Consider the following 22,656-nt stretch of genomic DNA (forward strand, 5'->3'; position numbering starts at 1 on the left):
AGGAAGGCCCTCAGGGCCAGATTTGACCTGAGGCTTAGTTCACTACAGTCTTATAACTTATAAGTTATAAGTCTGTTATAAGACTATACAAGTCTTATAACTGAACTGGACTTCAGAAGGAACAAAAACATCTACACCCCCCTGAACATAAGAGGATCTGCGGTGGAAGTGGTCTCCAGCTACAAGTACTTGGGTGTGCACCTGAACAACAACCTCAGCTGGAGCAACAACACAACCAGCCTGATCAAGAAAGCTCATCAGAGACTCTACTTCGTCAGACGGCTGAGGCGAGCTGGTCTGGGAAGCTCGGTCCTCACCTCCTTCTAAAGGTGTGCAGTGGAGAACATCCTGTGCTCCAGCATCAACGTGTGGCATGGAGGCTGCACAGCTGCAGAAAGAAAAGCTTTGCAGAGAGTGGTGAAGGTTGCACAGAAGTCTGCTGGAGTCAACCTCCCCACCATCACAGACATCTACACCTCCAGATGCAGGAAGAGAGCCACCTGCATCATGAAGGGCCCCACTCACCCAGCACACACACTTTTTGCCCCACTCCCCTCAGGAAGGAGGTTGAGAAGCATTAAGTGTAGAACCACTAGACTGAGGAACAGCTTCTACCCTGAGGCTGTTAGACTTATGAATCTCTAACCAGAATAATCACTGTGAAAAACCACATCATGTTGCTGCTGATCTGTTTCAATGTTGCTGTGTTCATGCGTGCACATCTGCTCACAGACTCATGTTCATGTTTGTGCTGATGTTCAATGTTTTTATGTTATGAGTGCTTAGTGTATATTTAGTTGATGTTTTTCTTAGTTCATATCTTAGATGTTATTACTGTTTTTCTTATACATTTTATTGTTGGATGTAACTGGGACCCTGTGTACATAATTTCGCTCCACCACATGTACCACATGAGGTGCGAATGACAATAAAGAATCTCTGACTCTGACTCTGATACTGCCATCCAGTGGTCGAATAAGATACTACATACAAAACAAATTTACAAACATTTCTTCTTAAATTTGACAATAATTACCAATTATTGTCAAATTTCAAACAATATTATCATTTATCGCAATAATTTCTGAGATAATTAATCACCCAGCAAAGTTTTTTATTGTGACAGGCGTAACTCTGAGCGCTGAAAGATTTGTCCTTTGTAAGATTTGACTAGAAACACAGAAATGTCATTGTTTATCGAGGTAAGGTGATCTTAGTTTAAACTTCTGGTTTATTAAATGTGTTTTTTTTCTAGCCAAGTGAACATAAAGTATATAGTTGTTACCTCCAGAAATGACTCTAATGGTGTCTCTTGTTCTGTCCAGAGAAGTTGGCTGCATCAGTCGGCACGTCCTACGGTTGTTACTTTGTTCCTGCATTTTCGGGTCTTTACGCACCGTACTGGGAGCCGAGCGCACGAGGGTACGACCTGTCACTCACTTCTCTGGACTGTAGTAACGGAGCAGCAAACTTTGTGACTGACTCAGGCTGAATCTCTGTCTCACAGGATCATCTGTGGATTAACTCAGTTTACCAATAAGAGTCATCTGGCGTTTGCTGCTCTGGAAGCCGTCTGTTTTCAAACACGAGAGGTAAAAAACACTGAAATTGTTTAAAATGCATCTACGGTAGTATTAAATGTAGGTAAACTATTTGCCCTGACTTTGCTTTCTTATATCGGATTACAGGAGCATCTCTAACAATTAGAATATTGTGAAAAAGTTTTTTTTTTTTTGGTCAATCATTTTGGAAAGTGAAACTCGTTTATTACATAGATTCATTACACAGAGTGAAATATTTCAAGCCTTTATTTCTTGTAATTTTGATGATTATGGCTTACAGATAATGAAAAAACAAATATCAGTGTCTCAGAAAATTAGAATATTGTGAAGAGGCTCAATAGTGGAAACTCATGCACAGAAGAATCTGAGACATGAGCTACAAATGTTGCATTCCTCAAGTCAAGCCACTCCTGAACCAGAGATGTCAGAAGCGTCTTACCTGGCTGTGGACTTCAAAAAAACCCAGTGCACCAGCAGAAGACATTGGACCAAGATGGTGTAGAGGTAGGGCAGCCGACTTGGGACCAGAAAGTCGCAGGTTCAACTCCCCGCCATGCCCTCATATCAGAGTCCGAGAGGTTTTATTGCCATTTCAGCTACAAGTACATATGGAAACAAAACGGTGTTCCTCCAGGATCATGGTGCAACACAGAACATTACATGCAAAAACAGTACAACACACAGTGCAGATACACAACAGTACAATAAATACAAATAGACATCTAACCTAATCTAAATAAGTACCGTATTTTTCAGCCTATAAGTCACCATTTTTTTTGCATAATTTACATGCCCTGCGACTTATAGGCTGAAGCGACATATTTATGGATTTTTTTCCATATTTATAAACCAGCATTTGGCTGAGATATGACCGTTTTCATTCATTCTGACTGAAAAAAAAAAAAATAGCAGTACCACTTTCAGCCACTTGATGGCAGCAGAGTAGTAGTAGCAGTAGTAGCTGTATGGCATACCGTTGTATCATGTAATAGGTAAACGTAACTATAATGACAAATTCAAAAAAGTTCAAGACAAAAACATCTGCTTGTTGTTGTTAATGCTTCTTTATTGTTTTTTTTTTTTCTTGAACTTTTTTGAATTCATCATGTCCTGGATGACTGAGAATCTTCACCAGCTATTAATGACTCAATCGGCCTGCCATGTTCACCCCACCTTCATTCTGCTCACTGCTTGAAACCATCAAACCAGCTGCACCGCCTCGACAAAATGCAGCTGATTTGACCATTAAAGGGCATTTATTAAGTAAATGTTAGACTGAGACAAACCTTTGCTATAATTTCGAGTATACAAATAATTGTTTATTTAATTATCGGAGAAACGAGCCGCGCTCCTCCCTTTTTTCTTCCTCTGTGCGCTCACGGAGCACAGAGGCAGCAAAACTATTTTTAAAATTCAGCTGATTTGACCATTAAAGTACATTTATTAAATAAACGTTAGACTGAGACACACCTTTACTATAATTTCGAGCAAACAAGTAATTGTTTTTAGGCGTTTATCTTGTTAAATTTGCACAGCGACTGGTTGTATGCATGCGTTTACTTCCGCGTATCGGCTTTTGAGATACAGCTGATTTGACCGTCATAGTGCATTTATTAAGCAAACGTTAGACTGAGACACACCTTTACTATAATTTGAGCAAACAAATAATTGTTTTTACGTATTTATCTTGTTAAATTCTTGTCAAAGTCCTGTGCATGCTCCCGCGGCCGCCATTTGGCATCCCATCGATTTTTGGCACAACACCGGCCCACATTTCCGGGTTGTCAGCGGTGACGCATAATAGATGAGATGTATACGGCGAAGCGACATATTTATGGATTTTTCCACTTTATTAGACAAATATGGACTGATGCAACTTATAGGGCGGAGCGACGTGTCAGATGGAAAATACAGTAATTAAAAGACAAGACTAGAGACATGTGTCGTGGTGTCCTTGAGTAAGTCACCTAATCCCTAATTGCTCCCCGGGCGCTTGCATAGCCATCCACTGCTCCACCTGGATCTATGTCATGTGTGATGGGTTAAATGCAGAGAACTAATTTCGTCATTGTATGGGAACATACAATGATGACAACACATCACTTTATTTATTTACATGGCCCCAAACCGTCACTGACTGCGGAAACTTTACTCTGGACTTGATGCAACGTGGATTCTGGATCTCTCCACTCTTCCTCTGGGACCTTGATTTCCAAATGACGTGAAAATGTACTTTCATTTGAAGAGAGGGCATTGGACCACTGAGCAACAGGCCGGTTCTTTTTGTCTTCAGCCAGGTAAGACGCTTCTGAGGAAGCATCCAGGAGTGGCTTGACTTGAGGAATGAGATATAATGTCTAGGATTCATCTGTGCGGGATTTTCCGATGTTGAACCTCCTCACTATTTTCTAATTTTCTGACACTGATTTTTAGTTTTTCATTGTTTGTAAGCCATAATCATCAAAATTACAATCAATAAAGCCTTGGAATATTTCACTGTGTGTAATGGTTCAAGAATCTTTATTATCCCCAAGGGGCAATTAGTTTCACAGTCAGCAGACACATAAAACAGCCATACTAGACAAAACATTAAGACATTAAAATAATACATGAAATCATCACTGTTCATTGAGAAGCATGATTGCTACAGGGATGAATGAGTTCTTCAGTCCGTTCATTCCACATCTGGGCAGCAGATAACTGCGTCCAGAGGGAAGCAACCTGAACTCACCATGGAGTGGACGATCAGGATCTGCCAGAATAAGCCTAGCCTTGCTCGCTGACCTCGCCTTGTCTATGCCTAATGAATCTATATGAGTTTCACTTTCTGAAACGATTGACCAAAAAATGGACCTTTATGATATTCAGATTCTTTGCGATGCACCTGTACTTTGTTTATCATCTGTTTTTGCGTAATAATAGTTATTCTTGTGTGTTTGCAGATCCTCGACGCCATGAATCAGGACAGTGGCATCCCTCTAACTCAGCTGCAGGTGGACGGAGGAATGACATCCAACAGGCTGCTGATGCAGCTGCAGGCCGACATCCTCTGCATCCCTGTTGGTGCGTCATGTTTGCGTTAAGTCTTTGCTTATACATACGAGGAGTTGGAGTGGTGCCAAAAGGGACCGGGCTGGTTCTTTAACCACGGATATTTGACACGTATCTGCTCTGAAGCTACAGTTTCAGGAAACAGTTACTTGAAGGGATGTCCATCATTTGTTGACTTTGGTGACAAAACATTTAAACTAAGCTCGTTCTTATGTGGAGAAATAGAGTTAAAGGCGTTTTGGTGGAACCTTGAAAATTAAGTTATGCACGACTTCACTCATTATAGCTAGATTCCTGCACAATCTCTTATTCATTCAACCTTTATTTACAGGCTAGCCTCATTGAGCCACAGGGACTCATTTGCAAGAGGGACCTGTTCCAGACAGAACATGTAAAGTACAGACGATAAAACAGTAAACAATGATTATAATAAACTACAGTCAAAATGCAGCTAAATAAGAGTAGTGTACAAAACAATAAATCAGAGTGCCGTAAAACAGGGTGAAATACTAAAAGCAAGAACATATTTGCTTGTTAGGGTTCAGAGTAAGTGTTGTGTAGGACTCTCAGCTACCACCACATCAAATTTTAGCTCATTATCTGTAAAGTTGACTGAGTCGTAGCCATTTGAAGTCAATTCAGTTTATTTCTATAGCGCCAAGTCACAATAGAAGTCGTCTCAGAGCACTGAACAGAAACATTCATATATAAAAATAATAACTTAATATTATTTATCTGAGGAGCAGACGGCTTTGAATTTAACTTCATTGCAGATTCTCATCTTAAGCAAGCATCAAGGCGACAGTGGAAAGGAAAAACTCCCTCATGAGGAAGAAACCTTTAGCAGAACCAGGCTCAGGACAGGCGGTCATCTGCTTCAACTGGCTGGGTTGAGAGGAACAGGAAGGAGGAACAGATACACAATGGCAGGTCAAGAATCACATGTTAAGATGGAAATAATATCAACTGAAAACTATTCAGTTGTAAAAATTAATTTACGGAAATGAGGTTAATTTGTCCTCCAGTAGTCTGAACCTATAGCAGCATAACAAGCCAACCCTAACTATAGGATTTATCAAAATGGAAAGTCTTAATCCCAGTCTTTAAACTGGACAATGTGTCAGCCTCACGGACAGAAACTGGAAGTTGGTTCCACAAGAGAGGAGCCTGATAACTGGAAGATCTTCCTCCCATTCTGCTCTTGGAAACTTTAGGAACCGAAAGTAAACCTGAAGTTAGAGAGCGAAGTGCTCTGTTAGGAAAATACGAAACAATAAGATCTGTATTATAAGATGGAGCTAGGTTGTTGAGGGCTTTGTAGGTTTGAAGTAAGATTTTGAATTCTATTTTGAATTTGACATGGAGCCAGTGGAGAGAAGCTAAAACTGGAGCGATATGATCTCTCCTGCCTTCACTCAAAGGGTTGAATTATGTTCTGGTATGGGTCATCTGTCCGTCGAAGTCTATTAGCAGTTTTCTTGTCGGCTCAATTCCGTTTACACCTTTTAAAGGAATTTAATGAAACTTGGTGGGAAATACTTTCATGATGAGGGGCTGCACATAACATTATGATTTAGCACTCTTTCTTACCAGTTATGGATTAGAGTTGCGTTCGTTTTTCACCAAGATCTTGTATTGATGACAGCAGATTCTGACCACTGCACACATCCCAAAGATTCTCAATGGGGTTCAGTTCTGGACTCTGTGGTGACCAGTCCATGTGTAAAAATGACGTCTCGTGTTCCTCTTTCACAGTTTGAGCACGATGAAGCCTGACATTAAATCCATTGATGGAAGAACCTGGTCATTCAGTATATTCAGGTAGTCAGCTTATTTTGACTAGTCAGTGTATTATGTGAGCTCTTTTCAACTTTAAACTAGGGCTGAACGATTTTGGAAAATATTCTAATTGCGTTTTTTTTTTTGTTTTGTTTTTTACCTCAATATTGCGATTGCAATTTAATATGCAGTTATTTTTCAATGAACACAAGCAATAAATTATCTGTTTCAATTTCAAAATACTCCACTGTGTTCAGCTCCGCTGCAACTTTGTTTCTGTATTTTTTGTATAGCTCCATAGCAGCTTGGATAAAATGTGTGTACGAGGTCATTCTGTACCGCTTATCCATTGTGTTTACCAAAGACGTAAACCCAGGCTTGGTCACTATATTAATGCGCATCATGTCTTTCGCTATGAACTCCGTTATTGTTTGAGTTATTTCCACGTGCCGTTCTGAATTATGTTCATACGGAGCAATATCTTCGAACAGTTCGGTCAGTGATCCCTGTCGGCTGGTACTTTGCTAACTTGAAGTTGAAGCACTGGTCGTTGGGATTCTAGCCAAAAAACTATCGTAAATGGCTTTGTGGTGTTTTTTTAAGTGTTGATAAAGATTTGTGGTGTTACCTCGAGAGGTAGCAACAGCAGCAAGGCAGGTTCTGCACAATACATGTCGTTGCGCAGCGTCTTATTTTTATAGACAAAATAATTCCAAACAACGGACGTGCTGCCGCTCTTTGGTACCAAACTTTCAGATGTGTCAGCTTTAGAGTTGCATTCAGGGCCAAAAAAGTCAGACCCAACCAGGCCCCAGACTGTAGCCATCATTTTCGACCTGCAGCCGACCTGACGAATTAACAATAATTACACGTCCGAACCCAAAAAACCCTGACATTTTTAATTAAGCTTTGACTGTTTATATGGTTATTAACAGTCGGCGGACGCACGCGGCTAAGTAGGTAGAAGATCGGAGCTGAGGGGATGTTTGTCCTTTCATGGGCGTCAAATCACGTTAAATCCCTGCTTCTGCCTGCATTCTGCATTATTCAGACACAGACCCTGCTCTGACATGTTGGATATTTTGGGATCTCACCTGATTGGGTCGTCGGCCGCGTGCGTCCGCTAGAGTTGCACTTGGGTCCAAATAATCCGAACTGACCTGGCCCCAGCCCATAGCTATCATCTCCAAACCCCACCCGAGCCGACAAATTAACTAATTGCATGTTCGAACCTGAAAAAAAACAAAAAAAACCAGACATTTTAATTAAGCTTTGACTGCTTATACTACCAACTATTATTAACGGCTGGCGTATGCGCGCGGTTGATAAGATCAGAGCCGAAGAGCCGACAAGCACATTAAATGCTTCCTCTGCTTCTGCCTGCATCCTGCTCTGACGTGGATATTTTGTGATCTCATCTGTTTGGGTCTCGGCTGCGCGCGTCAGCTGAGTGCACGTCCATTTGGGCTGATGGATTGCTGGCAATAGTCCATCTGAAGCGTACCTGAACTTTTTACTTCTTTCAGCCAGCCGGTCAGCGCGCTGTCAAATGACCACGTGCGGCAGGTGCAGTATGGCAAGCCATGTTTGCATATATTGGATCGTCGTCCGCATGTGTTCCTGACGCAATAAAAAGCCTGATACTGACCCGGCCCGCACATTATTATGGCCCGGTCCGAATCCGAGTTGGGCGGGGCAGGGCTCTGGGTTCGGGTTAGCAATGACAGCTCTAGCGTCCGCTGAGTGTAGCGGCTGAATGAACGTCCATTTGGGCTTTGGTGGATCACTGCCTGGCAGTATAGTCCCATCTGAAGCTTAACTGAACTTTATTTTACCTCTTCCAAAGCCGGTCAGCGTGCGGTCAAATGGCCGCGTGCGGCTGGTGATTGTATGGCAAGCCATGTTGCCATATAATTGGCTCGTCAGCTGCACACGTCCACTGACGCAATCAAAAGCCCGATACCGGGCCCGGCCCGCACATTATTATGGGCCGGGCTCCAGGTTCGGGTTAGAAATTACAGCTCTAATCAGCTTTTGTCGAGCCTGACTCCATTGTGCAACCGGTTAAAGCGCAGTGTTGACTTCTCACACTCTGTGCTCTGCTCCGCTCACAAGTCACGTAACCAGATCACGTGACCAATCAAATTGAAGCTTTTGCGATTAGAAAATCTCATTTTATTATATCTCGATATTATCGCAAATTCAATTACTTGTTCAGCCGTACTTTAAACTGTATGACCCCAGTGTTGTTCTGACCAACGTGAAACAACCCTTTATTTTACAACTATCAACGTACTAAAGAGTGTGCATTACATTTTTATAAAGGTTTTTTTCTTTTCTTAAAATTAAATCAAGGCTTTGTTTGAGTAATAACAACAAGACAGATAACCAGTGGCTCATGAGATATTTTGCTAACAGACACATACACACACACACACACACAGGCAAAACTTTTGTTGTCTGCCTTTTAGCATTAGTCAGTTAAAAGTGTAAAAATTATATTGACACATTTTCAAGTAGCTGTTAATGTCTTCAGAGCGTTTGTTAAATCGTTAGTTTTACATTTTGTGTTGTTGCCAGTGAAGCCATCCATGCCTGAGACGACAGCTCTGGGTGCAGCGATGGCGGCTGGAGCAGCAGAGGGGGTGAGAGTGTGGAGCCTGAACCCCGAGGACCTGAGCGAAGTCACGTCAGAGAAGTTTGAGCCTCAGATCAACCCAGAAGGTTCGACGAGGCAGCTGCCACCCTCAAACGACACGGCGGACGTCCCTCGTTTTCGCTTAAATCTCTAAACTCGTGTGTGTTTGCACAGAGAGCGAGTTTCGGTACGCACGTTGGAAAAAGGCGGTGGAGAAATCCAAGAACTGGGAGACAACACAGCCTGTAGCAAATGGAAACGGTAAGCACTCATACTGATCACAAATCAACTGGGTTTTTACCGCAACTCTCCAAAATACATAAAGTTTCAGTCGTATAAAACTACCGGCTCAAGCACCAGAATTTCTGTTTATCCCCGCAAGCCAGTTTCCCCAGCAGGTTTTAAGTCAAGTCAACTTTATTTATAGAGCACATTTAAAACAGCAGCTGTTACCAAAGTGTGTAACATAAATGGGAGTAATTTAATGGGGAAAAAATGATTGTACTGAAAAATTAATTAAAAGCATTAAAAGAAACACATAAAAACTCAGAGCAATAAAATACTAAATCAAGTCACACTGTGTAAAAAGCCGGATAAAACATGTTTTTAAGCGAAGAATTAAAAACAGGAAGTGAAGTGACCTGTCTAATGGTGGAGGGCAGATTGTTCCAAAGTTTAGGGCCAACGAATGAAAAAGCCCGATCACCTCTGAGCTTCAGCCTGGTTTTTGGAACAGTCAAAAGCAGCTGATCAGATGATCTCAGCGCCCGAGAAGGAACATGTTGTTCAAGTGGCTCAGACAGATATGAGGGTGCAAGGCAATTTAGGCACTTAAAGGTTAGCAGGAGAATTTTAAATTCAATTCTGGTACGTACAGGGAGCCAGTGAAGGGAGGACAAAACTGGTGAATTATGATCAAACTTACAAGTTCCTGTAGCCGAGCTGCAGCACTTTGTACAAGCTGGAGACGTGAAATGGACCTGACTGACCCCAACATAGAGTGCGTTACAGTAGTCCAGTCAGGTAGTGATAAAGGCATGGACTAGTTTTTCAAGGTCAGGTCTGGATAACACTGGCTTAAACTTAGCTATCTGCTTTAACTGGAAGAAGCTTTTCTGCAGAACAGAGTTAATTTGTTTAAATGGTAAATGGACTGTACTTATATAGCGCCTTTCTATCTTATTTCAAGATACTCAAAGCACTTTACACTACAATCTGTGCCTCATTTACCCATTCATACAGCACTCTACTAGATCTCTACAAAGCTAATTGAACAATTTATTCTAATGAGACTAATCAGAGCTTTATGACATTCATACACCGATAGGACACACATTAGAGGCAATGAGGGGTTCAGTGTCTTGCCCAGGGACACTTCGACATGTGACTGCTGGTGGGTTTGAACCCCCAACTCTCGCATTGGAGGATGACTGCTCTAACCACTCAGCCACTCAGCCACAGCCGCCCCGTTTATTAAACTTAAAGTCAGAGTCTAAAACCATCTCAAGATTTGTAATAGACTTCTTAAGATATGGCTGAAGAGAGTCAAGTTTTACAGGATCAGAGACAGTGGTAAAGTTAGGGCTAAACACAATGACTTCAGTTTTCTGATCATTAAAACTTAAAAAATTTGAAGCCATCCATGTTTGATGTCATCAAGACATTTGAACAGAGGATGAATGGAGCAAAAACTATTAGGTTTCAAGGGCAGATAAATCTGACAATCATATATAACAATGAATTGAAAGACCACGTTTCGTCAGGATAGACCCCAAAAGGGACAGATAGAGTGAAAACAAAAGGAGTCCAAGAATCGAGCCCTGTGGAACCCCGCAGGAAAGAGGCACTGAAGCAGATACACTATTTCCAACTTTAACACGTTTTAGATGTTTCCTTGCTTCTACATGTCATGTTTCCATTGGTCAGTGTTAACGTGGCCACCATGGTTAACCCACCACAGCGAACACAAAACCAGCTACAACTCTGTCTGAATTTTCCATTAACTATTTTAGAGTCAACATTGTTTATCTGTTAGCGAAATATTTCAGAAGCCACTGGACAGATTTTAGTGAAACTCTCCCTTTTATGTTGTAAAGGTTGGACCCAATGATGACAACTTTAACAATATTTTTCAACTAGATTTATTATATTTTAAAGTTTCCTAAGGCATTTTTATCTGATCCCAGAGTCATTTCCAAACACAAACTAATATAAATTTTGTGTTTTTGACATTTTGTTTCTGCATTTTTTTGTTGCCCAACAGGTGAAACGAGCATTTTCTGCAGTGTCCCCCTGGGATTTTACATCATGGGCAGCATGTTGATGCTAATTTGTGCAAAATACATCACAGGTCAGTATCTACTTCATATCTGCGCCATATGAGTTAAACAGTGTTGTTTGGGGAACTCGACAATTAACGCATTGTGCAGGTGTTTTAATCTGTAACGTGATCCGTTCCTTCAAACATGAAACCTGTTCTGTTATTGTCCGTCAGGTAACGACTAGCTTCAGACACCTGGAGGGAAGCAAGGGGGAAAATTCACTCTCCGTGCCGGACCGACACTCGTGTTCTCGCCGCACTCTTTCTACAACAACCATTCCAGAAGGATGAAGAAACAAGCTTTTAGCGCACTGAACGGGACAATCTTTTAGTTTTATTTAAAGTTTTGTTTGTAGATTACATTGGCATGCCAGAGATTATTTTAACAGGATTGTAAATGCACTATTTTCCTTTTTTTTTTTACGGAGTAGATTTGAATTTTAAGCTTATTTATGTAGGAACTATATTGTCGGACGCAGTTTAATTGTCGTTTTGTGTCACGTCACTGTTCATCCGGACCGGTTCTTCAGAAGTCATCCTGCACGTTTGGCTGTTGAAGACCAGCCAACGTGAGCTAGAGGCATTTCTTTTCGAGCACTTTATGTTTTTGGTTTTGTTTCGTTGGTGCCAACAGGTTCGTGACGGCGAGGCAGCCTGTCCTGACATGAGAACCAGGAGGAAGGACTTTGATCAACAGAAGCTCCGCATGCTTGAAGTTTTGACAACAGAAATATACAATTGTAAGAAAGAGAGAGTCCACCCCCCTTTAAGTTCAGAGGATTTGATATAATAAAACACAATAAAAAGGGTGGGACAGTTGGTAGAGCTGTTCCCTCTCAGCAAGAAGGTTGCCGGTTCAAATCCCGGCCCGGGACCTTTCTGGATGGAGTTTGCATGTTCTCTCCGGGCATGCGTGGGTTTTCTCCGGGTGCTCCGGTTTCCTCCCACTGAACAAAAACATGCATGTTAGGCTGATTGGTAACTCTAAATTGCCCCTAGGTGTGAGTGAAAGAGTGAATGGTTGTTTGTCTCTGTGTCCCTGTGATGGACTTGGACCTGTCCAAGGTGTCCCCCGCCTCTCCCACAGTGATAGCTGGATATGGGCACCAGTGACCCAGAAAGAGAGAAGCGGGTAAAGATGATGAATGGATGGATAATAAAAAGGACTTGTTCTTAAAATTGTTCAAATCTAATCTCATATCTGCAAAAACATACAGATTATGTTGTCATGTACCAAACGAAGTCAAAACAGAAGCGCCACAGGTGCATCTCAAGAAATTAGAATATCGTGAAAAAGTTCAATTCCTCTGGAAATATTTCTCTCTGTGTAATGAATCCACGAGTCCTGAAATGACTTGACTTAAAAAAAATAAGTTTCATTTTAATTTTTGGAGATGCACAAAAACTAAATCCACCCTATCAAGATTTAGCTCAGGGCTAGTCCACTGTTGGCACGGGTGAGCTCAGTTCGGTCCACCGATGGGTTCATTTTTACATAAAACTGGATTTAAAACCATGAAACAACTTTACTTAATGACAGTAACTGCTGGATGTTCGGCCCCTGTAACTGTGGCCCCCTGAGTAATTTAACTGAATAGACAACTTAACGGTGTCTAACAGCACCAACTGTGCACGGTGGTGGAGGGATGATGACGTGGGCTTGTTTTGCACCTGCACTCAACCATGAATTCTGTGGACACAAGTCTTTTAGAGTAAAATGTGACTTGTTCTACAGCTGGGGCTTGGCACTTTTCCATTTTTGCTTTGTTTCTGTTGACTATATAACAAATCTGTTTTTGCACATTTGAGGTTGGATTTAAATCATTTTGATCTTGGTAAAGATCAGATACCGTATTTTTCAGCTTATAAGGCGCACTGGATTATAAGACGCAAGTGAAACAAAACAGATAAACTTTATTCAACTCATTCACAATAACCACATAAAATCAGTTTGAGGTCAATAAGCACAACCAGATAATACATAAAGGTCACTGTCGATTTTTTGAGCGAATTAAAGAATTTTAGGTGTGCCTTATAGTCCGAATAATACGGTAATTCCTATTCTGATAAAAACCCTAAACTACAACTAACAAAAACACTAAATTAATATTTTAAGGCCTGTCTTTGCTTACACATGATTCTATTTTATTTTTTAATTTTGTGAGATTTTGAACATGTATGACTTGACGGTTTAAAGAAGCTGCAGATTTCCCCCTGTTTTTGTCTTGGAAAGCTCCACAAAGTTTCACATTTAACCTCAAATCAAACCGGATGTGAAGTTATTTTGCAACATGCAGGAGTAATGTTCAAAAAAAAAAAAAATAATAACTGTATTTCAGTTAGCACCAAAGTTCAAATATGAAATTATTGGAACATTAAACTAAATTTCTGCACTATTTTAAAGAGTCAAAATAAGAAGTTGTCTATTTATGATGTTTCCCGTCATGTTCATCTGCTGTATAAAAACAAAAAGCCAGTGTTTCTGTCCAGATCTCTACAAACGTTGGAACAAAATGTTGTTTTTATTTAATGCAATGGTTTAGCGTAGCTTTGTAAACTTGCGCAGTATTTAATTAAACTGTAAAGTTCTTTTTAACGTGTCGAACGACTGCATATTTGGTTGAGGAAACGAGTCGAGACGTGTTGCTGTGAAACAGAAACTGCATGTTCTTCATGGTTCAGTGTGTTTGTGATACTAAGGTTGTGCAACTTTGCTCAGTTTTTCCATCACATTAAAGGGAAATTAAACCCTGAGTCTTGTCTTCCAGGCCTTGTTGTGAAAAGTGTCATTTATGGCCCTGGGGGAAAAAAGTAAAGTATCTTGACGTAATAAAATTATATCTATGTGGTCTAAAGCAGGGGTCCTCAAACTTTTTGGGTTCAGGGACCCCCTTATAACCCTCGTGTTTATTAAATAATTTTCTTCAATTTGTTTCTTTATTGCAATAGAAATATTTGTGTAACAAATACTTAAAACCTGTTTTGAAATAGTGTTAATACAGGTAGAAAATCCAACAAAGTTCAGTCAGGTCATCTGGATTTTTTTTGTTGTTGAGACGTTTTATCCTTCATCCAAAGGACTTCATCAGTCCGAGGAGCCACAACAAACTCAGTCCCACAAGCAGCACACTCGCGTAGTGGACCAACTAGTTTGATGGTGATAAGATGGTTTCTGGGGCCCCTTTCTCTCCCCCGTCGACAACTCTGAGGCAGCCATAGCCAAAGTTCAAAACCTCAAAGTTCATGCGCAATAATCTAAGTAGAATGTCCAACAAAGTTCAGTCAGGTCATCTGGGCGGTTTCTTTTTTTGTTGAGACGTTTCGTCCTTCATCCAAAGGACTTCATCCATCCGAAAATCCACAACAAGCGTGAGTCCCACAAGCAGCACGTGGAATTGTGGGACTCAGTTTGACTTAATGAAGTGCTTTGGATGAAGGACGAAACGTCTCGACACAAATGGAAACCGTCCAGATGACCTGAGTGAACTTTGTTGGAGTGTTGATACATTTTTTTAATACGTTTAAAAACATGGGGTGTTTTTCATTCAAAACACAAACAACATTTTTCATTTCACCTTCCAAAAATTACAATTGTGAGAAAATTCACAATCAAAAACCACTTTAAAACTTGATCTACTCACATAATGAACGTAATAAATGTGTTGCCACTTCTTCAGATTATCACCGAAAACTATTCACATAAAACTGAACAGAATCAGAACAGCAGTAATCATAGCAAGTAACAGGGATTAACATGTAAACTGGAATTTGCTGGAACATAAATGACTTTGGGGGCGGGGTCTGGGGCTCCTCCCCCCCAGAAAATGTTGAATAAATTAAATGTGATTTCCTGCATTTTGGTGTATTTTAACTGGTTGTTAAACATCTACGTGCTTGTACATTTATTTATTTATTGCAGAACCCCAAGCACTGGCTTGTGGATTCCCGGGGGTCTGGGGACCCCAGTTTGAGAACTACTGGTCTAAAAAACGAAGAACAGCTTGCAGAATCACCTCTAGCAGCAATAATTTGGAAGTAGTTGTATCAGTCTCTCACGATGTGGAAGAACTTTGGCCCCACTCTTTGCAACATTGCCTCTTTGAGTTAATGGGCACAGGATTTAATCATGTTGGGTTTTGGACTTTGACTTTGCAACACTGGTTCATTCATGGTGCGTCATCCTGTTGTAGCCCATCGATGTTCAGTCAGGTCATCTGGACAGTTGCTTGTTGTTTTTTCATCCAAATGACTTCATCAATCAGTTGTTGAAGTCCTTTGGATGAAGTTTGGATGAACTTCTCAACAACAACAAAAAAAGAAATATTCAGATGATCTGACTGAACATTGTTGGATTTTTTTTTTTTTTACCTGGATTATTGGGCATGAACTTTGATGTTTTGAACCACTTTGGCTATAATGCCTCAGAGTTGTCGACGGGGGAGAGGGTGGGCCCCAGAAACCATCTTATCACCAGCAAACTTGTTGGTCCACTATGGGAGTGTGCTGCTTGTGGGACAGAATTTGTTTGTAGCTCCTCCAATTGAAGAAGTCCTTTGGATGAAAGACAAAACATCTCTCAACACACACACACAAAAAAAAGAAACCATCCTGATGACCTGAAGGAACATTGTTGGATTTTACACCTGGATTAATGAGCATGAACTTTGACGTTCTGTTGTAGATTTCCTGATTTGTTAGGGAACGTTCTGCTGCTATTTTCAGCTTTAGCTGCCAGAGAGGCGGCCTCACCTTTGATTGTTTTAGTAAAGGTCAACTCGGTGACCTCAGGGTCCTGCGGCTACAAAACAAAAACCAAATCATCGCCTCTCCACCTCCGTGCTCGACAGCTGCTATGAGGAGTTTGTGTTGATTTTCTCCAACCTTGTTGCCGTTCATGACTCGTTATTTATTAACTTTTATTATAGTTTTGCTCTTGGACTACATTTTCACTCCCGAACAGAACTTCGAGTCTACGTTTTGCTCTCAGTGCACCTCTACTTGTTCGACAGCTTACTTCCTCTTCGGTCCTTGTCAGCTTCACGCTCGCAGCATTTTGCACACAGGGGAGCCTTTTTCCAGGCCTGGAGGGAAAATCCCAACAAATATAATCTGTTAAGAGGGGGAGGAGTTTCTATGAAGAAGAAAACCAAGCTGCACAGCTCTCACGCCTTCATTTTCTACCTGCTGGCTCTTCCTGCTGAAGAGGCAACAACAGGTAAGTTAAGCAAACGTTTTTTTTTTAGAAGGGATTAGGAAATCAGGTTTATTTTTATGAACGCTTAAGATAAGAAATATATATTTTGACTAGAAGATATTGTAATTTGAATATGTGAGTGTGACTGTATTCATCATCTTAAACTGTTTTGCATCTGAACTGATCTCATTGGCCAGGAAAATGTATTTAAAGCAGTTTTTGTCATTTACCAGTGAAGTAGAAAGTGAAATACAATTTTATAGCTTATATTTTCATTAATCTAATGTGTATTTTACTGCTTTAGGTTTGATCGATAAGCATCTGCTCAAAAAATGTGCGTTTTAACTCACTTAAATGAGACGCTCTTGTTTTGTAACACAGTCACCTGTGTGTCAGGAGGAAGTTGCTCCAGGTGTGGAGCGGGTTTGCGTGACAGTTGCTGCTCCTCATCCTTTTTCGTTAGCGGCGACAGGTAAGCAGGTTGCACATGTTTTTATCATCACGAACTCTTTTTGACAGCTTGGTGTTGCCCCCCCAGGTGTGGAGCTTGGTAAATGTCTCCCTTGGTGAGCATGTTGGACCAAAGAGGCCAGGTTGCGTCATCGAACTTCAACTTCGGTCCAAATAAGGAAGGTTTGTATTTAAAAAATAAAAATAATAATAATAAAGTCTCAACTTTTAAAAGTTTCTCAGTCAAACCTGTTTGTTTTCCTGTATTTATTCCTCCATGGTTTTTCTAATCTAAACTCTCCTGCAAACTTTGTGCCATTTTTAGCTGATCATATACCAAGACCTTCAGCTCATGCAGGAGACTATTGCTATGACTTTGTTTTTAAGTTTTTTAACTTTTCAAAATATAATTTTATTTACAATAATTGTTTCTATAAAAACACGTCATGTTCAACACATCAAAAACATAAAAATCTGCTTATTTTACATTTAGCTTTATACAAGCATTTTTGCTAATGTTAGCTTCTAGGTAGCATTTTGATACGCTATCCTTTTACTGTTTTGAACTTTTAGCCACCATTCTTAGTTTTAACTTTTGGGTTGTCTTTTGTTACTTTTAGCGTTTCGCTAGCCTTTTAATACTTTTAGTTTTAAACAAACCTCTTGCCACTGTTAGTTTCTAGGTAGCATTTTGATACTAATAGCTTTTAGCTATGTACTACTTTTAACTTTTAGCTACCGTTCTTAGTTTTGACTTTTAGCAAACCTCTTGTTACTTTTAGCTTTTAGCTAGCCTTTTTACTACTTTTAGTTTTAAACAAGCCTCTTGCTACTTTTAGCTTCTATGTAGCATTTTTATACTAATAGCTTTTAGCTATCCTTTTACTACTTTAACTTTTATCTACCATTCTTAGTGTAGACTTTTAGCTTTTAGCTATAGACTTTTAGTACTTTTAACAGGAATTTTGATACTTTTGATTTTCAGCTAGCTCTTTGCTACTTTTAGTTAATTCATTGCTGTTTTAGCTTTTAGCAAGCTACTTGCTACATTTAGCTTTTACTTAATGTTGCTACTTTAAGATAGTGTTTTACTTCTTTAAACTTTTAGATAATGATCTGCTTCTTTTAGCTTTGACAATTCAGGTTCAGCTTTTGTTCAGTAAATTTCAGCTAAATCATTCAGCGTTCATTCTGGTTTTGCAGAAAATGCAGAGTAAAATATTTGTATTCCAAGTATATAACCCTGTGGAACTTCATAATGCAAATGGGCTGTAAAGAAATTGTTTGTTTCCTAAAAGATCATTAAAACATTTTTAATGTGCAGTTTTAAGGCTGAAGTGTTTTAAAACCAAAGTGGAACACCTCACCAATATGTTCCTTTAAAAGAAGGTACTTGGGTGTTTTAAACACTAAAATGCTACTTTTATATTTAAAATACAGTCAAAACAGGTTTATTATTTTATGCATAGAAAACCAAACCCAAAAAATTGTAATGGTATTTCACGTTTTTCAGCCAATATTGTATCATTTAGGTAAACTCATTGTAGTTTGGTGGTTTTAATATAGTTTATTTATATTTTCTTGTTCAGGTTGTATGATGGCCGAAACCAAACTACCGGCATCCATTCCTTCAATGCAAAAGAAGAACACCGTAAAGGAACTGCTCATGTTGAGACGCCAGGTTAGTCAATGTGAACATGAATGGTGTATTTGTGCGTTTGTGTTTATAAGAAAGAACTTCATCATGCGTAACTTAATAATTACAAAAGTATGAGGAAGAACTGCCAAAAAATAAATAAACGAGAGTAAAAAGATTCCAGATCCGCATGTAAAGGTTGTTTTTTCTTTTGCATTAACATGCCTGCATCTTGTATTAACTTGTCCATGTTGCATATTTAACTCTTTCAGCAATGGAAGCCCGAGCATAGATTCAAAGTCGCCAAATACAACATTGCTGATGCGAGTCCTCCACTGCCAAGCCCTCCTGCACTCCTGAACCCAAACACCACAGCTAACTTTGTCCCTGCTGTTCCTCAAAACGCCTACATGACCGCGCAACACATTCAGCATCCCGTGCAACGTCCTGCTCTGCAGGGACAAGATGTTCCAGCGCCCGAGTTCAAAATGACTCTGTTTCAATGGCAAATTCAGCAAGAGTTCAAAAAAGCTCAGGGACTGACAGCAGATCAGCTGAACATGCAGGACTCGGACGGTGACACGTACGTATGGATGAACAAGTTTAACATTTTTAAACAAGAGCAGGGGAAACAGCCAGATGGGATAAAATACAATGTAATATGATGTTAGCGAACTGAAATTAAAATATAAAGCTAGATACATGTAGGCAAAGAAGATCCAAGTGGAACTTTGACAAAAAAAAAAAAGGTAGGCTGTCATCAAATGAGCAATTCAGTGAAAAAAACAAAACATAAACTTAAAACTAGTAGTAACTTCTGAATGATAGCTCTGAGTAAAGTTGCACATCTTTAAGAATCTTACCCATTATGGCCCTGCCAGTGTTGTTTTTGTTCAGTTTTAGGCTTGGCCACTGTGCAAGTGGAGCAAACCTGCACAAATTTGTATTGAGACAAAGTTATTGAATGCATGATCTGTTTGATGGATGGATCAGATGGATCAGGTATCATGCACACTACAGGCATGAAATGGCTTAGTTTGTTTTGCCGTCCAATAAAACTCCCTCTGTTCTGGGAGAATCATGCTAATTTATCACTGAGGACAAAGTCAACTGTCTTATCACTGCAGGATTCAACCCCCCCCCCCCCCCCCCACCCCCCACAAAAAAACAAACAAACAAAAAAAAAAACCGTTTTGTTTATTGTTTTTATAGTGGGAACTCATCAAGATATTTATTTATGATAAGTTTATTGTGAAAACAGATGAATAAAAACTTTAAATGTCCGAGACAGCCTCTCTGAGGTGCACCTTGCAGTAAGAGTGATATACAACTCCATCTGAAAATGAACTGTTTTCTGATTATAACACAATTAAAAGGGCAAAAATAAATAACGCTCATTAAATTAAACTGCAAGCCAAGAAACTTTTCAATTCAAGCGTTTACCTCCAGGCCACACATCCTCTTTTTAGTGACAATTTCCAAAGAAAAGTGACTCAATTTGTTCCAGAGAATCGACTAAAAGAAAAACATAAATCCAAAAAATTGAAGAAACTGAATGCTTTTTTTAAAATGTTTTGGATCTACAACTAGTTAGAACTCCTTTTCCACCCAAATTTACACAGTTCTGTTATTGCACTAAAATATTGTCTGTTTACAGCAATGAGAGTTAAAAGAAATCGTATACACCACTTTTTAAAACTCTTTACTGCATTTGTCTTTTCAGATTTCTTCACATAGCTGTGGCTCAAGGTAGACGAGCTCTCGCCTATGTGCTCGCTGCAAAAATGGCCAGTTGTGGCTCTCTGGACACAAAGGAACACAACGGGCAGGTACAGAACCATCACAAGGTCATCTTATGTGCATCAGCCCCGTCCTAAATAAGTATTGAATACGCATGGTATTTGTCTGCAGACGGCTCTCCAGATCGCAGCTGCCACCAACCAGCACCTAATAGTTTGCGACCTTCTGACTCACGGGGCTCAGATCAATATCCGAGACCTGTGGGGTCGCTCTCCTCTGCATGTGTGTGCCGAGAAAGGCCACTTCCACACTCTGCAGGTAAAACCTCATTGTCAGGTTAAGTTGGCTATATGCGGTTTATAGGACGTAGTGAAGATGTTGCACACTAGTTTTGAATTTTATTAGCTTAAGTAAGCTTACTTTTGTTTATTGCTTTGGTGCAGAGTTGGGATGACAGGACACATCGAAGCAAACATCACACAACAGTGATAATATGGCATTTTAAGCTAGCAGCTAATATTTTCCATCTTATTTTAATCAAGTCAATTCTAATACATTTTATGCATTGTACATCCTGGTCTGGCCTAGACTGGCCGCAGTCCTCCCAGCCCCGGTCTTCCTCGGCTCTGGTTTTGTTTGCTTTGAGCAGAGTGCCACCTCGATGTGGGCAGGATCGTCATAGCAAGACCGCACAAATCTTAGTTCAGTAATAACAGTACCTTGTCATTTGTCCAGGATGCTGGTCCTATCTTTTGCATTGCCATTTTTTCCCAAAGAAAAATAGGAGCTCTAACACACAACCATCTAGAAGCAAGTAGCTGAAGGAAATTGTGGTAAGGAGCAGTTGCTGGAATCATGACTCATCTGTGACATGACCTCCCAGGCCAGCGAACCATCAATGGCTAGCAATCTGCTGATGTCAAATCTGCAGCATCACCCACGCCTGAATGGAACCCCAGGTCTCTGGGTTTCCAAAATCAAGCTGGAACTGGACCAGACTGCCCAACGCAAACACTCAAACCCAGGAAAGAACCTGGGTTGGGCCAGTTCATGCCAGGCTAGGCCTTGCAATGCATAAGGGCCATAAGACATGTCCCATTGACAACCTCAGATGTCCAAGACAGTTTCCTTGAGGAGCACCACATTCTATTTCCTTGTAGCTTAGACTGTCTACCGGTAATTAATGAAAATACACTTTTCAAGCCTTTCCAAAAAAAAAAATAGATACTTGAGTGTTACATAATACTATATAGTATTATGAGTTTCTACTCATAGAAATATGCCTCTGTGGTGGCTAAAAGATGTCTGACCTCTGACCTCTTATTGTCAGAGTGCTCTTTTAAACAAAACTTATCAGGAAAGCATAAAAAAGCCATCAGACTCATCGTGACTGGAAGGCCATATCACTTTGAGGCATGACATTCAGCCTATTTTTAAAAACACAAATTTATGGTTACCTTTGTTCAATTTTAAAAATTATTTTTATTATTAATTTTATCTTACTTTTACCAATCTTGGATTATCATCTCAATTTAGACGCTACCAGGTAAAAATGATGCAATTACCTGAATATTTCAATGCGTCTTCTTTATTAGATTCCACAATTTAGTGAAGTATTGTCGAATGTTGTTGGAATGTTTATTGCATTTTCTGAATCATTGAGGCATTTTGCTTTTAGTATGGAAATTCGGACAAAAGGTGTTTGTATATTTAAGTACAAGCAAAAATTCTGGGTAAAGTAGAAACGATCTTTACTACACTACAAACACTACAACTGCCTGACTTCGTTCAATGTCAAAAAAAAAAAAAAAAGCAAATATATAGGATCACTTCAGATTGAGTGAAACCAACCAGCTGAAAAGTAAAATAAATTGAAACTATGTTTAGTTGTAAATATGGCAGTAAAAAAATCAAGGGCAAATAAAAATCTACTGACTGACTTTTTTATGAGAACGCTGAACCCGCGGTTGAACGACCTTTACATTGGGTTGGTGAATCAGGAAATAAGCACACAGAAAAACAGTCCCTGCTTGTTTTGGCTGCTGTCTCATCATGCAAATGAGCCTGTTCATTCACACCTGAAGGCTGCACGAGATCAGCGGCAAAATATGTTAAAGATTACAAAAACAAAAATACAAACCAGAGAAAACATTTTATATACAGTATAACGTTTTATATATACATTTAATATTGAAATAAACTACTTGTACTCTTATCACTACTTAGCGGTTTTTCACTTATCGCGGGGCTTCAGGGTAAGAATCACCCGTGATAAACATGATGTGT

General features: G+C 39.9%; 2 protein-coding genes across 2 annotated transcripts in view; both read left to right on the plus strand.

The window, feature by feature from the left end:
• gk (glycerol kinase) overlaps positions 1-12,170 on the plus strand; it is a 44,652-nt gene extending 32,482 nt beyond the window's left edge. Inside the window, exons 15-21 of the mRNA XM_037696549.1 lie at positions 1,326-1,422; positions 1,508-1,592; positions 4,505-4,625; positions 8,973-9,116; positions 9,205-9,291; positions 11,294-11,380; positions 11,525-12,170. Coding sequence (XP_037552477.1) covers positions 1,326-1,422; positions 1,508-1,592; positions 4,505-4,625; positions 8,973-9,116; positions 9,205-9,291; positions 11,294-11,380; positions 11,525-11,535 — 632 coding nt within the window. The 3' untranslated portion in view covers positions 11,536-12,170. The remainder of the gene's footprint in view (positions 1-1,325; positions 1,423-1,507; positions 1,593-4,504; positions 4,626-8,972; positions 9,117-9,204; positions 9,292-11,293; positions 11,381-11,524) is intronic.
• Positions 12,171-17,126: 4,956 nt separating this feature from the next.
• Positions 17,127-22,656, plus strand: part of LOC119429094 (NF-kappa-B inhibitor zeta-like) — a 14,094-nt gene continuing 8,564 nt past the window's right edge. The window contains exons 1-5 of the mRNA XM_037696812.1: positions 17,127-17,177; positions 18,584-18,675; positions 18,903-19,213; positions 20,354-20,459; positions 20,542-20,688. Of these exons, the coding sequence (XP_037552740.1) occupies positions 18,589-18,675; positions 18,903-19,213; positions 20,354-20,459; positions 20,542-20,688 (651 nt within the window). The 5' untranslated portion in view covers positions 17,127-17,177; positions 18,584-18,588. The remainder of the gene's footprint in view (positions 17,178-18,583; positions 18,676-18,902; positions 19,214-20,353; positions 20,460-20,541; positions 20,689-22,656) is intronic.

The sequence above is a fragment of the Nematolebias whitei genome, chromosome 23 (genome assembly GCF_014905685.2).
Source record: "Nematolebias whitei isolate Nwh7 chromosome 23, NemWhi1, whole genome shotgun sequence".
Lineage (NCBI taxonomy): Eukaryota > Metazoa > Chordata > Actinopteri > Cyprinodontiformes > Rivulidae > Nematolebias > Nematolebias whitei.